Consider the following 18186-nt stretch of genomic DNA (forward strand, 5'->3'; position numbering starts at 1 on the left):
GGTGTTAAATTACAGTTCAAGCTGGACACACAGGAAACTTAATTTACTGGTTTGTTTGCTGATCCCTGCCATTTTTTAATCGACGAAGACAGTAGAAGAAACACCTCACAATTTACAGTATTTTGTTTTACCGATTTTTTTAATTGACCCAACAATTGTCATTTGGGGCTGATTATCAGCTCGAATCACCAGACTTTCTATAATTTTGGCGTAAAAAACGATTTTCCATGCTGCCAGCAAGTGACCGGTATCAACAATGAATTATCGACTTATATAGCGGCCGCAGTTTTTTTAATTGTGGGCCATCAATGAGAAATTGTGGAAAAGATAACAAGGAACATTATCATCGCAATGAAAACAAGGGGACATGAGAGAACGACCACAGAAAGAAATAGTCACTGTCACTCGCCATTTGAGAGGCATGTGAGCAAATAAATGCTGATATAGTTTGCATAGCTGCTTAATTTCGCTTGTATGCTTTTAGATACAAAAATTTCATCTTTATGTCTTCAGTATTTATGTGAAATTTACTACTATGCTAACGATCAGCTCTTGTTTTTCAGTTGTCCAGAATTCTACGGCTGCCCCCATTAGGGAATTCGCTCCAAGAAGCCTTTCAAAATTTTGCTGATGAAAAAGATGAGGGACCTTTAGCACTGACACCCATTTATCTTCTAGTTGGTTGTTCCATCCCAGTTTGGATTCATCCTCATCCTGTAGATAAGTGTGATCTGATACCCCTTCTTGCTGGCATTCTCTCAATAGGCATTGGAGACACAGCTGCCAGTGTTTTTGGATCTAAATTTGGACGTCGCCTATGGCCAGGTAATCTAATAAGAAAAATCAGACTTAAAATCAAAGTGTATAAGTATGACGAACAGTTGTCAAATACGTAGGATGTTCCAAAAATACTGCTTGCTTCTCGAGTTTGAGCAAACACTAAAAGTCATCAATATGCAGTTAGTCCAGGCAAACAAGGAAGGGGGCTTGCAAAAATCCTAGGTAGCAATGTTTTCATTGATTTGTACGTAATTTTTGACGCTGAGTCCAAATTCCAACTTTGCACAAAAACCAGAAAGTTGCCCAATTTGGTAAAAATGAACTTAAGTTGGCTTTTTCGGCGGATCATGGCCCGTTACTTGCCGAAAATTGATTTGACGACAAAATTAGTTATTTTCAAAATTAAAGCTCGTTAAATTTCCAAGAAAATTGTTCGGGAGTATTTTTTTCTCAATGCAAAATTAAGCGCGCTGGCGGGCGCCGAACTTTGAAAAAAGCCAAAATTGGCATTGCTTGCGATTTTTGACCATTGCTCTCTTTCTGTCTGATGAACGCGCTATTGACAAATGAAGTGAAGTTAATGGAAATTTACAATAAATTCCATGTATCGAGTTCAAACATAAGGAACTAACTGCATTGCAATGTTGCCAAGATCATGTAAAATTGTCTTTGACGGTTTTTGACCATTATTCCTTATTATTCTTTTACTTTTTTATTCTTTTTAGTTTATAATTTGGGACGAATGAGTCAGAATCGCTTAAAGAGAGGTTGAAATAATTCATTGTCACAATCTGTGTCACTAGAATGGGGTGTAAACACGTCAGACGGTAATGCCATCTAATATGCTCTCTTACAGTGCAGAATTTACCACGAGGTTATTAGATATTACCTAAGCACTTAATATGGGTGCCCGTCTACGAAACAAGGGGCATTAATCCAGATAAAATAAAACAGATTTATTGTGACGGTACACAGCAAAATGCTCTAAAGACTTTGAATGACAATATACTTAAGAAAGTTAAACCAGATGCGAGTGATGTGGAAGTTTGAAGTTTGCAGCTCAAAAAACTTTGTTCCTGGAAGAGGCTATCCAAAATTCTATTCCATTATCTTTGCGGCACGAAGAGACTTACTTTTCTTGCAACTTATCCATTGAGACATTAAAACATGTCCCATTAAAATTTTAAAATCTGATTTATCGACCCAACTTAACGAAATTCATCCTTCTGACAAATTTCCCCATCTGCTACTATGGGATGTGGGTGGCAACAAATGCCATTCATAAAAAGCTGAACAGCAGCTAACGGTAGAGCTGAAAGATTTTGACTTTGGTGGATCCAAGCACTTGAAACGGGGGAGCACAGTGGGGAAAATGGTCGATCTAGCTGCTCAAAAGTGGGATTTTCTGAAGTTAAGCAGAAAACTATCCAACCGTAAATTGCATTCTTAGGCATTCACTGACACGGTATCAGTGAATAAAATGACCAAAAAATTGGTCGTTGTAGAAAAATTGAGGAGAAACCGTGAGGGTAAACCGGGAAGACTCATGGAGCCCAGATGAAAGATACAATGTACGTACTCAACACTGACTATGTTAATGCAATGGGTCATGCAATTGATTGTTTTCTAGCAGGCAGTAACTCAAAGAAGTGTATAAAATGTGTCATTTTATTTCTGGAGCATTCCTTTTCATAGTTTCTATTTTTTCAAAACCTACCCTGAGACATCTGTGGTTTTGAACTTAAGAGAATTGGAAAGTGTCAGGAACAAGCAAGAACAAGGATCAGATTTGTACAAGGCGACGCAAAGTTTCATTTAGTTTCATAATGGCTCAATACATTTTATGACTGAATCTGCAAGTGCTTTCTAAGGATTAATAAAAGGTATTTTAAAACAAAAGCATTGTTATGAATTTTCAATGGAAATGCAAAAAAAAAAAAAAAAAAAAAAAAAAAAAAAATGATATTTTTTGGCTTCTAAAGGACCAGAACGAAGTAGGCACCAAAAGGATCTCTTGGGCTGTAAAATGTTTCAATACATGCTATATATCTGCAACTTGTACGTCGAACAGATCTTCCATTTTCTCATTTCATATTTATTTATTTATTTACTTATTTATTTATTTATTTGTACATGGAGCCTCTTATTTGATAAGGGCTAAAATACACGTCAGTGCTAGCTTTTGGAAAATTTCAACTAAAGTTTGCTTGCTAGAGGTAATACGATGAACAGGAAAATCATCCACTCCGTTAGCTGCTTTTTTACTGATTTTACTCATCATTTGTCTTATGTTTTCTATTGACAACTCTTTAAAATTGAAAATTTTTCCTTCTTCGATGAGATTTTCTTGTAAGTAACCTAAGGCTTTTTTAGAATCTCCTAACGTTTGAAGCCGATTTTCAATCCCTGCATTAAATTCATTAAATTGATTTGCTATTTCTTTAGGATCTTCATTTTTGGTATCCTTTACCAGAACTGAGTCAGTTGTTGGGATATCGCTGTTCTTAACCTTCGTCACATCTCGAATTATTTTCCGAAGTTCAGCTGTTTTGCTATTGTTTACGGCATTGGTCATCCGTGCTATGTTATTTTCTTTGAAGGCTCTCTTAGTAATTTTGTGAATTTTTTTATTCAGTGAGTCTATTCACTCTGGTTTTAGCTGCTTTATGTCGGTACTGCTTGACCTAAGGTCAAGCAGTACCGGTCAAAAGGTCAAGGACATAAGGAAAAAAAAGGTCCTTTTTTTAAATCTAAGAGCGATTTTAGCAATTTTCTATCTTTTTCCGTCATGGTAAAGGTCGCCCTCTTTGGTTTGTAGGGCACATGTGGGAAACTCTTTTTGTGACTTAAACTATTTTGTCATAAATTTCGACGAAATATGAGTTAAAAGCATTTTTTTGATTGCTACTTCTATGGTCTAGGTTAATTTTCTTGATTTCCTGTAGAAATAATGCGTTATTTTTAGCAGAGTAAACGCGGGCCATTCTCTGCCTTTTGCCTAATTGTTGGATGGGACTTTTGGAGATAATCTCCTGTGATCGAAAAAGCTTGTTTCCCACTATATGAGATATTTTGAGGTTTGTGATACAGTTATCTAAAAGGCGATTAACAATCGTTTTGTTTGCACGTTATTACGTTGGTGAGCGCTAACCCAGATAACAATCCAACGTTGACAACAACGCAGAATTCAACGTTTCCTGTGAAACCTTCCACGTGGACAGCAACACGTACCGGAACGTGTAATTCAACGTGGGTGTCCACGTATTAAGTACCGTTTCCGGAACGTTCCCGCGTAAACGTCGCAGCGACAACGTCTACAGGAACGCTGCAGTATCAACGTTGCGGTGACTACAATGCACGAACGTGTAGCGCTTAGGTTGCAGTAAAATTAGAATCCATCTTATTCGCATGGCATAGGGCGGCATTTATTTTTGGACTTTTCACAATTCGTGCGTCTCTTTCCCTCTTAACGTGTTCACGATTCGAAAATGTCGTTAATTATTTAGTTATTTGTGATAAATGATGAATACTTAAACAAAATACAACTATTCTTTCCATGGGTCCGATTTTCCGGAGTTAGCACAAGGGAAAGAACCCCGTACAGAGCATGGGGTCAGCGGCTCTCGATGGAAGTCGATGGAACTTTAATAGATTGATATAAAGTTCATAATGAAGGGAAAGCCAAAAAATTAGCTCACTTTGGCGAGTAGAAGCCGAGATATTCGCGATTGAACCCGCACTATTTTCTGTGCGGCGGAGGTAAATTCTCCGTGTCGCCTTACCTTGCTTGAGCACTTCGGCCAGGAAACCCCCTCTCCCCACCAGGTAACTACGATGTCGCATTGTTTACACTCACTCCGTTTATTAGGACGCTCCGTTCGGGCTGTGCGATATGGAGTTCCCTGCTTCTCGCACCTCTCCCGTGCCGGCGCCGCCGGCCGGTTTAATCTGAAATGTATAGTTGCTGAAACAGAATTGACAGATGCGGGGAGAGGGAGGGAGTACGGCATTCGCACCGGTCGAGCGCATAAGCACCTATCTTCACGTGAGTGACGTGAGGTCGCCGAACAACGAGAGGAGAGGGGACTTGGAATTCTTCCGCCATACTGCGGCATGATAGAAAATAGTCCGGATTCAATTACGAATATCTCGGTTTCTACTCGCCAAAATGAGCTAAATTTTTGGCTTTCCCTCAATTATGAACTCTAAATCAATCTATCTAAGTTTCATCGACTTTCATCGAGAGCCGCTGACCCCATGCTCTGTGCGGGGTTCTTTGTTGGGAAACCAAAAATTCGGATTCAGCGTCAAAAATTACATAAGAAATCATACAAAATCATAACCTGATTTCACCTAAGTTTTGCAAGTTAAATCTGTATTCTATCCTCTATTGCCTGGACTTCATTAAAAATAGTGGGAATATCTGTAACGGAAAATTGAACTAAAAGGGAAATGTTGAATCCTGGTCTGTTAGTATGGTAAGTGAATCGAAGGTATGCTCCTTTGCTATAGACTATCCAAAAGCAATGAAATGCTCTGTTCCGTTTCGTTTCAGTCTTGGCGTGAAGTTTGAAATGAATGCCGATTTTTTCATTTGATTCTTATAGGTCGAATCGCTCCCGGCCAGAGGGAGATTTGACAAATGAGATTCAGGTATGAAAATCTTTTAATTTTTTTGGTCGTTCTTTGTCGATGCGAGCCCAAGAGAGCGCGAAGTGCCCTTTTAGGGGTTGAGCCGCGTAGCGGCTAGGGGCATAGCTTTCTAATTTTTCATGTTCTTGATGAAAACGGAAATTAGGAAAAAGCAACAGTTATCCTTTAAAACATTTTGGCGACAAGACGGGTCGTAAATAGCTCCCATTAATTAGTAATTTTCATTGTTTTATATGCAAACATCAATTTTAACACAGTAACTACATGTAAATAAACTTTAAGTGAACCCATTTTCGTTGAAGTTGGTGCTGTAGTGCTTGTGTGTCCAGAAAACTGGGAAATACAAATCACACAAAGCCTGCGACCCTTCAACAGAATTCTAAGAATCTTAAGAATTCAATCGCTCTTGCACCGATATGTCTCTTAATCACTCACCGCGCGGCAAAAAGCGAAGCTCACGGATAAAGTCGCCCAATGTTGTGGTACCTACATCAAATTCCAGCCGTTTCCTTGTTGCCACACGTACCATCGGCTCAGTTACTAAGCCCAATTTCATGACAGAATCAGACCATCGATTACTACGGTCCATGTCCAAAAAGCTGTTGGCTATCAGTACTTCCAATATTTCACCAACTGCAACACCCGAAATGTCAACATCGCAAACCAAGAAAGCATCACCCCATACCCTGATAAAAATGGCTAAGAGTAACACACTGGCAAGCGATGAGGCGAAAAAAAAAGGAGAAAAGCGACAACAACAACACCTGATAACTCAACGACCTCTGGCGACCAGAAGAGAAAGAAAACCCTCAATAAGAAAATGTCAACAAATGCGGACGCATCATCTATCATCAGTCACGAGGAAGCTCCTTCAAACAACAGGATACCACAGGTGAAACGGAAATCGGATAAACAACCTCCACACGATGACAAGGAAATTTTCCGATTGGAACCGGAGAAAAGTGACCGCATATGTGAACTGACATGTCAACGTGACGCTCTGATCAAAGAAATTACCGACATTAAAAATGAAAATAGTACTCTGTCAAATTCAAACTTAAAAATGAGGAAAGAGATTGAGTATTTAAACAAAGAAGTGGTAAAGTTAAAAAGCGATTTGAGAAGTAGGTAATGAATGTGTCGAAGAGCTTCAGTGTCAACAAGAATGCCCTAATCAAAGAAATAGCAGATATAAAAAAAGCAAATAATTCTCTGTCGAACACAAATTTAATTTTAAGCAATAAGTCTGATTTTTTAAATGAAAATGTTGTAAAACTGAATAAAATGTTAAATGATAAATCAAAAGAGATAGAATCCCAATTAGCTGAAATAAAGTTAAGTAATATAAAAATCCAAAAACTAATTAGGGACAATAAGAAACTAACAGATCAGCTATTGTCACATGAAAACACTGATGACATCCTACTATCAAAAACTAATACCAATACAAGGCCAAAAAATAATCCTGCCAGTCTATCAGCTGAAATTTTGAGAGAGAAGTTTAATCACTCTTTTATTCCAGATGCCCTACAAAATAGTACAAAAAGAAACTTATTATTACTCAGTGCTTCACATGGTCGAGGTTTATCTTTTATTTTCAAAGATATTTTAGGTAGTAATAGCAATTTTAATATAATATCTATTTTCAAACCAAATGCAATGATCGAACATGTAATTGAAAATCTAGAAGATCTAACTAAAAATTTCACTGAGGAAGATATTGTAGTTTTCATTGGTGGTTCAAACAACTTTAATTCTCATAGCAGATGGAATGGCAACCGGTGGTATCATAAATTGAATGACATAATTGAGCGTGTTAAAAAACCAAAAATTTTTATTCATGAAGTACTACCTAGATACGACCTACCACCAAACATGTATAATCAATTTTGGCGATTCGGAGGTGCTATGAACAATATGTTTTGGAGGATAGCCTCAAATACCAATAATGTTAAAATACTTCCGAACAAAGTAGTTGACAGAGTCCATTTTACTAACCATGGATTACACCTTAATAGATGGGGGAAAAAGTTGTTCGTAAATGCAATCATGACATCTATTATAACAGTGCAATCACGCATTAACAGAGGTCTAGATTTTAATACTGTCAATCCAACAATAACGAATATAGGTACTGCTAACGATTATATATGTAATCTGCAATCGCTTTCTCAACAAATCATCTACACATAAAAGTTACCGATTTAGAAATAGAATATTGATACCTTTAAACGAGTAGATTTAGACGAAGTCCGCTCTAAGAGTAAGACAGATGGTAACAAGATTTTGACGATTTTTTATCAGAATGCCCAATATATCCAAGAGAAAGTTGAGCTATTTTCAGACTCTCTTTCAGAGGAAGACCCTGAAGTAGTTTGTCTCGTTGAGCATGGGCTTAGAAACAACGATATCCAGCAGCTTAGACTCCACCAAAACTATTCCATAGTATCTTACTCCCAAAGAGTTATGTATAAAGGAGGAGGTACCCTTATTGCCGTTAAAAAAGAAATTCAAGCAGTTAAAAATTGTTCTTTTCAAAATGTTTATGTCGAAAAATGCATTGAATTCTGTTCTGTCAACCTGCAGATTGGTGAGTCTAAACTAACTGTGCTTTGTATCTATCGGTCACCTAGTGGTAATCTTGCTGATTTTTTTTCTAAACTCAGAGAAATTGTTGAAATCTCACCCATTGGGGATCGTGTCATATTGGTGGGAGACTTCAATACTGACCTCAAGATAGAAAATAATTTTACCTTGGAATTTTTGAATATTCTCAGGACTGGTCATTTTTTTCCAACTGTTTTTGAAGATACCAGAGTTACAGCTTCCAGGATCGATAACTTGTTCTGTAATTTTCATGATGCAAAGTATACTTCAGGGGTCGTTGAGAATGCACTAGCAGATCATCGAGCCATTGACTTCAAGTTGGCGGTTGATGGTGGTGAGCGCGAAAAAGAAATCCAGGGTAGGTTTGTCAGACTTATCGACGAATACACCACAGGATTAATGAGAGCCAAACTAACAGACATTAAAAATGCTCTAGTCTTCGATGATGCAGATAATCTAATAAAGCAAATAGTAGACTCGCACAATTTTTACTTCCCTCTGCGGTTTAAAAAATTTAAGAACAAGTCTCTTGGAGGGGTTAGCAAAGACTGCAAAAAGCAGCATTACTCTAAAGTAAGTGAACTTGCAGCCACTCTAAATCGTATCAGAAAGACGGAAAACTTTGACAGAGCTAAATACCTAGATACTAAAAAAGCATTATGCGAAGAAAAATTTAGTTACAAAAGACGCATTCTTCAAGCAAAGTCTACAGCCGTTAAAAACATCATTGATAAATCTGACAATCCTTCCAAAGCTCTGTGGAATATTGTAAATGACCACAGGGCTTCAAAGAAGAGCATCCCATTCGCTGACTCAATATTTGTGAATAACGCCTTGATCTCCGATCAGGAAAAAATTGTATGTCATTTCAACAATCATTTTATCTCAGTCTTCTCTAATGATAGCAACGCACCCATCAATGATTCCAATTTTGTACATATGCCTCAATGTGACAGTATTTTTTACTTTCCTCCGGTTACACAAGAAAACATAATTAGAGCTATTGATAAATTGAAAAATAAAAAATCCGAGGATCGAAATGGGTTATCTAACTTTTTTGTAAAAACATTTAAAAGAGAGCTTGCACCTATTTTTACCCACCTAGTAAACTCATTTATTGTAGATAACAAGCTCCCAGAATCACTCAAGACTGTCAGAATAGTTCCCCTATTCAAGAGTGGAGATCTTAAAGATATGAACAACTACAGGCCCTTGGCTATGGTATCACCAATATCGAAAGTATACGAGCAAATTATGATCCATCAAATTAATAGATATTTAGACATCAACAAGATACTATACACCCACCAATTTGGGTTCTGAAAAAAGACTAGCACTGAAGACGCGGTTAGATGCTGCCATGAAACATTGCAAAAATCCTCAAATCTTTACAGTGTGGTCATTGCGATCGACCTGAAAAAAGCCTTTGATTCGGTGAGCATTAGGCTGCTAAAAATGAAATTAAAACGCCTGGGTTTCAGTAAGACTGCAATAAAATCTATGAGTAGTTATCTCGTGGGTAGAAGTCAGTTTGTGCAGGTATCTAAACGGAGCAAAAAATACACCTCTAAAATATTAAATATCTTGGGTGGGGTCGGTCAAGGCACCGCAATAGGCCCTCTTCTTTTCTTGATATTTATTAACAACATTGTCCCTTATCTTAAGAAACAAGCTTTTAAAATTGTGTTATCCATTTTTTTGATCTTATTATTTGCTGATGATGTGCTCTTAATCCTTAGCAATAAAAATCTGAACAATTTAGAGGTAGACGCGTACATTCTAATTAACCTCTTTAATCAATGGTGTGAAATTAACTTGTTGAGCATGAACAGAGTTAAAACAAATTTTTTTTTATGCAACCGAAAACCGAAACCAGGTATCAGTTTTAACATCTTAGTAGATGAGACAGAAATCAATAGGACGCTCGTCATCAAATACCTTGGTCTTCTAATAGATGAGAAACTAAACTTTAGTCATCATGTTAATCAGTTATGTGCCAAGCTGAATTCCTCGACATTTGTTCTAAGATCGTTAGCTAGATTCTGTGACTCTAATTTATTGCTAACTGTTTATCATGCCTTAGTTGTCTCTCACATTAACTACTGTTTATCGGTTTGGTCAAACTGCAACCAGAAATTGTTAAAGAAAGTCTTTAAAATCCAAAAAAAGCTGTGCGGTACATTTTTAAGTTGCGTAAATCAGATTCGTGTAAGCCATATGTCATTAATAACAACATTTTGACACTCCCGGCAATGATTATAGCAAAAGCAGTGAAACACTATGTCTCTTATTCACAGTCTACCAATGGCCTCTCTTCTAAGCATTCTTAAAACACCCGGAATGCCGTAAACAGCAACCTCCCGGGGAGCTATCTTCGGAAGGGTCATACATTTTTTGAAAAACTGCCGGATTACGTGAAAAAGGGAAAAGGAGAAATCAATTTTAAGGTAAAGCTTCACAGATATTTGGGTCAGCTTGGGATCTATGACATTGATGAATATTAAGCCTCTTAGTAGCCTCAAGCCATTTTTGATCTATAATTATGTACATTTTTGTAGTTAACTTGTGTAAATAGTTTCTAAGTTGACGTTTTGTTAGCCTCTGTGCAAAATTACAATAAAAAGTTATTATTATTATTATTATTATTTTTCATGTTCACTGCTGTCACCAGCTTTGCTGGGTTGCTTTAAGCCCTCACAAAGGGGCAAACAATGCTCCTAGGTATGAGGGCTGTTTGTGGTTTGGGTGGCCGGGTGGTGGTTATTTCACTCCCCCTTGGGGGGTGGCTCGTCACGGACTAGGATACCTGTTTTAGGAACCGAGGCAGGGTAGGTGTCTGGAGGACGCCTGCCTAAAGGTTTCTTCCCTGAGGTGGTAGGCGGTAGGGGTGTTTTTGGTGTGTGGGAACGTTCTAGGTGTATTCGCGCTGCTCCACCTAGCTTAAGACCTTCCGGAGGATTCTGGCAGTGCCTAACACAGCAGACTTCTGGGCCAATACTAGCGAATGTTTCCCAGGGATTTCGTTCTTCAGTTTAGTCCAGTCTTTAGAGACTGCTCCGGTAGCTCCTATCACAAAGGGTATGACTCGGGTTTTGGTCTTCCACATCCTGCTGATTTCGATCTCTAGGTCTTTATACTTTAGTTTCTTCTCAGCTTCCTTTTTTGTGATTATTATTATTATTATTATTTATCTGCAAATGTTTTTTGTAGAAAAGTCGCTCCAAAAATAACACAATGTGACAAAATGCTGCTTTTTCGTTAAGTTACCATTCATTGTGCATATGAGAAATGCTTGAAAAACTGCAAATTCTGATTGACAGACTGAGGTCGTGTGCCAATTTGTGAAAATCTGTTGTAGGTTTTTACGGCAAGTTTTCCCGAGGGTCACATTGTTGAAAACCTAATAGATCGTATCCGATACATTAAACAGATGAGATTGTATCGATACCGATTGGTTCAAAACCAACATCAGTCAAAAAGTCAATTGAGTAATCTGACAGAACGGGCTTTTCGTCATACGTTTTTTATTCGTATGAGCACTTATTAGCCATGAGTAGTGACATTGCTACGAAATTTCTCATTTTCATTTTTTCTGATAAATATCGTAAAATTTTGGTTTGAGGTTATGTTCTATTGTTTTGAACCAAACGATACATCAAACCACTTTCGAATACAATCCATTATTCTAGTAGTGTGTGGGCCAAATCTTAGGTTTGAATAATTCTTTCTGAGTTAAGCTGAAGGATGGATAAGTTTATTTCTATTTTGTAAAATTTACAATAAATAGGTTCTTAAAATAAAATACACTTTACAAATGAGTTCAAAAATAACTTCGTGCTATTTGCAAGTAATCGGGGGACTTTGCAAGTCAAACATTTTTTTACAAATGCTAACTCATCATCATTGACAAGTGCAGAGGGATGAATAAATTTTGAGAGGTAAAAAAAATAGATAAAGGGAAAGATAGCATTGCTTTTTAGGTAGTTTCATCTTTAGAACTGAGAACAAATAATATGTCTTGACGCAAAGTATAAAGTTTAAAAATTAATTTTTCTGATTTCAGGTACTAGAAAAACCAAGGAAGGAACAGTGGCTTGCATACTATCTCAAACCCTATTCTTAGTAACGCTAGTTTACTTTAATGTTTTAACATATACATGTATATTTCATCCAATCACAGCCATTACAATAATTTCTCTGGTTGAAGCAAAGACTGATCAAGTTGATAATATTGCTCTCCCATTATTGATGTATCTCCTTTTAATACTCTGATTCGACACTGAATTCGTGAACTTAATAAGGCAATGATCACAGACTAGGCGGCTCTCCAACTTTGTGTTTTACAATATCTTTAAAAATTCTGAATATTCGTGAACATGTTCATATACGAGGGGGCAAGCCCCCTGGCTGCTAGGCAGCCTAATTGTCAGAGGGCACAATCCCGCTCTCTAAGATCTGCTTCGCTCAAGGTAAGTGAAACGAAAGTATGCTATTCCCGACCCTTTTGGGTAGAACTCGGCTTTCGGTTCCCGCCGCTAGAGTTGTGACGCAAAGTTTAAATTTCAAGAATTTTGCAGTCTTGGCCGAAAACAAATATGGCCTCCTGCTGTTGATAAATGAAAAAAGCAGCCGAAATACTAAAAGCAAATGAATGTTCATTTTTAAAGAATTCGCTTGTATTAAATTTGTTTGTTTTAATCAATAGCAGACAGTTATATTTGTTTTCGCCCAAGATTGCAAAATTGTTGAAATGCAAACTTCGCGCCACAGCTCTAGCGGCGGGAGCCGAAAGCCGAGTTCTGGCCGGGAAGAGCATACCTTTGTTTCACTTACCTTGCGCTTTGCTAGCCCTTGCAAAGGAGACCCTAGAATCTGAATAGGGCCGGCTTATTCAGTGTTAATCACCTATTAATAGCTGCAAAAATCATAGAATTTGGCCCAGTTCGCCGGAACAAACTAAGACAAAAAATGAAAATGAAAGTGGCTAAAGAGCTTATAGAAGGTAATGATTCCATTATTCGACACATTCATGTATATAATTTAAACTCTTGTGATTACCATTTGATCCAGTTTAAGTGATTGCTCCATGGAACCCAGTTTTAAATGTAGATGCAATATTTTTTTATTTATTTATTTTTTTTTTATTTGGGAAGACCATACGTCAAGAAGTGTTTTAGTAAGAGTTCATGATTGCTTGCACCCTTTCACAGGTGACCAGCTTAGCTGAATTCTGATAATGTTACCTGTCCTAAATTATTTAAATTGCCAATAGTGAGTCATAAAAATTGGAAAAGAAAGCAATCAGAATTCATAGCCCAGCCAATTCTCTAGGTTTGACAAATACTTATGTATTGTCTGTTTCAAGTACCCTACAGAATTATCTTCAGTTTGATTATTTTATATACTTGATGTTCTTTCAGTTGCCAAGAAACTGAAGTATCCCTCTTTCATTTTGTTATTTAGTTATTTTTAAGTTGAGTCATGATATTTTTTAATGAAGGTGTAATTTGAGACTAAAGAGACATGTCTTTTTTTCCGCGCAGTATTAAAACTGTAAATGAAGCGATTACTTTTGAATATTCTCTCACCTAACACTTCCGACCATATTTTGTTGAAACTTTGATGATACAACACAAAAAAATAACTTGGAACATATTGGGCAGAAGGGGCAATTTTTGAAGAAGGTTACACAGGTCCACAGTTTATGTTTGCAATATCTCAGGAAATTCAAATGCTAATTATTACCCGACTTCAAACTTTAAACAGTAAAGCAAGACAGGGAACTCTATTTTTAATTTTTTCAAAAATAGTTGAATGCTTTAAAGATTCGGTATTTTAATTTTTCAAATGCATTTTTTTTTTCAAAACCAAGTTAATCACTATCAGCCTTTGGACAGAAAAATTAATGGGATACAAGAAAGGGGAAGTTCAGATTAGTGCAATTTACTTTATTTTCCAGTCCATGAGAGAATTCAAAATGAAGTACCTACAAATCCAATTCACATAATTTTTCTTCCCTTTTGCTGTAGTTCCTTTTCATTAAATTTTCAATTGAAGGATGAATTTTATTTGATACATTCACGACAGTAATGTGACGGTATTTTTTTGTGGTAATAATCAATTTCACCAAGGAGGTTATGGCTGACTTTCAGAGACAACCTCAGCAGTTTTTGGGTGAGGAGAATGCATTTCAGAATCTCTCAGAGACACATAAAAGCCGATGTTAACGGACATAAAAATTGGAAAACCATAATGAGCACCAAGAATTTCATTCCAACTTCATTTACATCTTCTACTCGTATTGTATCGGTGACTTTGATTAATGATCAGGATTTTTTTTTTTTAGTAAAAACCTACTTTCTGTTGCGTATTGCTGACAAAAATAGTTGGTATTAAGTAACATTCTAATTTCATTTTCTTGCTCCTCTCTTGCGAGGAATGCAAGCTGCAAGAAAATTGTTTATTACCCATTGTCTCCTTAAGGATACAGAAGTTTCAAAAAGAATGAAATTTGCAAGACTCTTCCTGTTATGAAAGCAGCCTATTCTCACAAAATACACTTACAGCAACATCAAATTGTTGCAAATAGGTACTTCGTCCTGATAATTGCAAGAAAGAGATTAAAAGAATATTCAACTGGGTTAAGAATGAAGTTCAACTTCGATACCTAATCCCTTAAACGACTGTAGGTTAAGAGAAACCTGTGAAAGAACACGTATTGAATTAGTAGAATTGCACAGGTCTCCCCTTTTAAAAAAAAATTGAAAAATCGCTTTGCGTAGGCATTGAGTAAGGTTTTTCATTTTTCTATTTTATTTGCAGATCGCTCTTATTGGAATTATTAACTTAAAAACAACCGTTTCAATCTAATGATCTGTTCAAAAGTTTTGCATTTAACTCCCCTCCCAGGAGGAACCTACATCAAGCCGTATGCTATATTTGAAATTCTCACGTACTTCTGCATCATCTTTGGAAAGATAATCGTGCCTCACAAAGAACAAAATCTAATGGGAGAAAGGACATTCTCTTTCAACTGTATGTAAAGATTTTGGCTGCACTAGATAGACTAGTCTGAATCTTCAAATAAGGCATTTTTGCTTGAACAGTCAACCAAACTGGTTTCAAAATTATGATCCCAATTACTCCTTGGTGGTTCAGCATTATTCTCTGCCAGGGTTTTCCCTTTTTTGCTGGAATCACTGGCCATGATATGTGTTAGATTATTGTCTTGTGTAGAACCAGAACTCTTTTTTAAATTATTAGAAAGAAATTGATTCTCAAAGCTGTCATTAAGATCAAAACTAAAAGAATCATCTAATTCATTAGCTACATCACCTTGAAGAGTTTCTGATGGCCTATTTATTTCACTTTCCACTTTTCCTTGATTTGAAAAAATGGGCTCTCCTTCCGCACTTGAGAGGTGAGGTAAATTAATAACAAGACCAGAACATAGCTCTGAATAATTTGTACCATTCTTTTCAATTTTCTCCAGTTTTGTTTTTTTCCTGGTACGAGTGAAAGCATCCATTCCTTTCATAAATGCATGACATTGCAAGAATGAAGATGAGAGGTTACAATATGAAAATTTTCGCAAATCATTTTGATCAATGGAGCCAAAGTCAGCTCCTGAGAGAAGCAACGTTTTCAGTCGCTGGAATTGTCTTACAACAAGAGAAAAAGATTTCTGTGTAAGCTCAGGGTTGTCCATCAAATTCAGGTACTCAAGGTTGACACCTCCTTTAACAGAGCTGTAATTTAGACAGATTACATAAATTAAAATTTAAAAGTTTATCTGAATAAATTTCATGCAATTCCTCTTATAATGTAGCACTCTTATCTTTCTTTTTTTTCGTAAAAAAAAAAAAAAAAATAAATAAAAATTGCAAAATGTCTTTTAAAAATTAAGTCAAAGATACTTTGAACATGGAGGGAAATTACCTGAAAGTCAGTTGTCTGACCCAAGAAAATATTATTCTTTTCCCTGAGAATTTTCAACTCCCCAGCCTTCCCCCCCCCAAAAACAAGCAGCAAATTCCAATATAATGGGTTGATACTGCACGTCCTTTATGGATATGTGTATCTAGTTGATCGGTTTCACAGACACACCAAGTATGTTGTATGGCAAATGCACAGTCATACATCTACTACGGTTCCATCAGAACTGGTTTTCTTTAGAATATTTTAGCAATCTCTTTATGTCACTAACTGCCTTCTAAAATTCAATTATATGTCTTAGTTGTTGCTTCTATTATTAAAAGTGAGATTAGGGCTGCTCAGTGCTCAGGTATATAAGAACTTTAAAATCAATGCCTCTTCTGTGACAACAGACTGTTAATTTACATCTTAACCTGAATAAAAATTTTTACCAGTGTTATTTTTTTTATGATATAGTTAAAAAATTTAGAAAACAATAAATAAGCGGTCTTACGGGGTCTTGAACCCAAAGCTTCTATGCCACATTTTTGAACATTCAGCCAAATGAGCAAAAGGTATTGACAATGAGGAGGAAACGAAACTAGTGCAGCAGACACGCATAACTGGATCACATTTCGCAATAAGGAACCACTATTTCTGGCCCGTTTTAGAAACAACATTTTGGAGCAAGAAATTGGAACAATCACATTCAGAGGATAACGATGGTGGTGATAACATGTTTTCAGTCAGGAACAAAGAAACTAGATCATATTTGCATTATTTCTGGTTGACTCAATCCATCATTTGAAATGAACGACAGATGTTTGACTCCTGTTTGTCTCGAGGTTCATTATGAGCAATTTTCTATTATGGTATGGGTACTGCTAATTACTTTTTGTATTTTTTTCCTAAATTGCTGATGGCGGAAGACTTGGGCTTTCCGCGTCTGAACATAGGAAATTCTGTGGTGCTGCAGTTAAGTTGCTCTACGGACATTGAATGCTAGGTAGGGGTGGTTTTCTAATTATTCTTGGCAGTGAGTAAATTATAAGATTGATTTGTTTAAGACGGGACAACATACGATATTTCAAGAAACTAACAAAAAGAGGCTTAGCAGTGCCCGCCTAGGATTATGTTGAGTTTGTGGCAATAAATAATTCAAGAAAAGCTGATTGATGGATGCTTTTCCGTTATTGCCGATTGGCCTCCAAACCTCCCCGATAGTAGTCTGAAAATGCCTCCCCCCCAGATCATACATAGGATGAAGCTTGATTCTTGACCTTGGCCTACCGAATACCCTTCAGAAGGGGGGAGATGGCTCAGGCGTGCGTCATGGCTATAAGATCGAACCATGAGACTAAAACTCTACAAAATTACTACAAAGTAAGTAGACTGGTGCTGCCATTTCAAAACTAGGCTACCTAGCAACTTGATCTTGGTCTCATTTGAAAGATCTAATCCTCTTCTATTGATTGAGATCAAGATCAACTCATTTGAATAAAAATTCAACAAGTTATGACACTACATGTAAGGGGTGTACGCGCGCTGTCTACAGGTTTTTAACAATAGTTTATTTTATCCCCTATTGTCAGACTCCACCAGATTATCAGATTGCTTCTCAAAGTATTTTCCGTTGTTGTTCATACACTGCTTGTGTATCCTTTCCTTCCATTTCACGAGCATAGTTTTCTCAAATTCTTCCTGGGGAATTTTTTTGAAGGTTTTTTGGACAGCCGTCTTGATTTCTTCCTTGGTCCTGAATATTTATACTGCGAAGCTCCTTCTTAAGAGTAGGGAACAGCCAGACATTGCAGGGAGCAAGATCTGGGCTGTATGGCGGATGTCTTAGAAGTCTAATACCTTTGCTTACGGGTAAAATTGGATGTGTGTGCCCTCGCATTATCCTGATGGAGAATCCACGAATTTTTCAAATGGGGCCTTTCCCGGGAAATGTGCATCCGCACTTCCGCCAAAACATTGCAGTAGCACTCGCTGTCAACTGTCGTGTTTTCTGTCACAAAGTGCTGGTAAATAATGCCCTGAAACTAAAAAAAAACGACAAGCATGACCTTACATACAGACTTTTCTTGTCGAATGAAAACCTCGTAGGCAGCGTGCGTACACCCCTTACATATAGTGTCATAACTTGTTGAATTTCTATTTAATCTTGATTTAATTTGATCTTGGTTTCAATCAATAGGAGAGGATTAGATCTTTCAAATGAGACCAACA

At 36.9% G+C, this 18186-nt stretch overlaps 2 protein-coding genes across 8 annotated transcripts in view; one reads left to right on the forward strand and one right to left on the reverse strand.

Moving 5' to 3' along the window:
• Dolk (Dolichol kinase) overlaps positions 1-13606 on the forward strand; it is an 84191-nt gene extending 70585 nt beyond the window's left edge. For 3 of the 5 annotated variants that reach the window (XM_072306512.1, XM_072306514.1, XM_019060341.2), the window contains 2 exons: positions 564-825; positions 12104-13606. In XM_072306512.1, the coding sequence (XP_072162613.1) occupies positions 564-825; positions 12104-12312 (471 nt within the window). In that variant the 3' untranslated portion in view covers positions 12313-13606. Of the gene's footprint in view, positions 1-563; positions 826-5387; positions 5434-10337; positions 10688-12103 lie in introns of those variants that run through there. The other 2 variants (XM_019060342.2, XM_072306513.1) reach the window with 2 other exon arrangements.
• Positions 10931-18186, reverse strand: part of LOC109043210 (tonsoku-like protein) — a 123653-nt gene continuing 116397 nt past the window's right edge. For 2 of the 3 annotated variants that reach the window (XM_072306501.1, XM_072306503.1), the window contains one exon: positions 10931-15788. In XM_072306501.1, coding sequence (XP_072162602.1) covers positions 15107-15788 — 682 coding nt within the window. In that variant the 3' untranslated portion in view covers positions 10931-15106. Of the gene's footprint in view, positions 15789-17824; positions 18000-18186 lie in introns of all 3 variants that reach the window. The other variant, XR_011900887.1, reaches the window with a different exon arrangement.

This window comes from Bemisia tabaci, chromosome 1 (assembly GCF_918797505.1).
Source record: "Bemisia tabaci chromosome 1, PGI_BMITA_v3".
NCBI lineage: Eukaryota > Metazoa > Arthropoda > Insecta > Hemiptera > Aleyrodidae > Bemisia > Bemisia tabaci.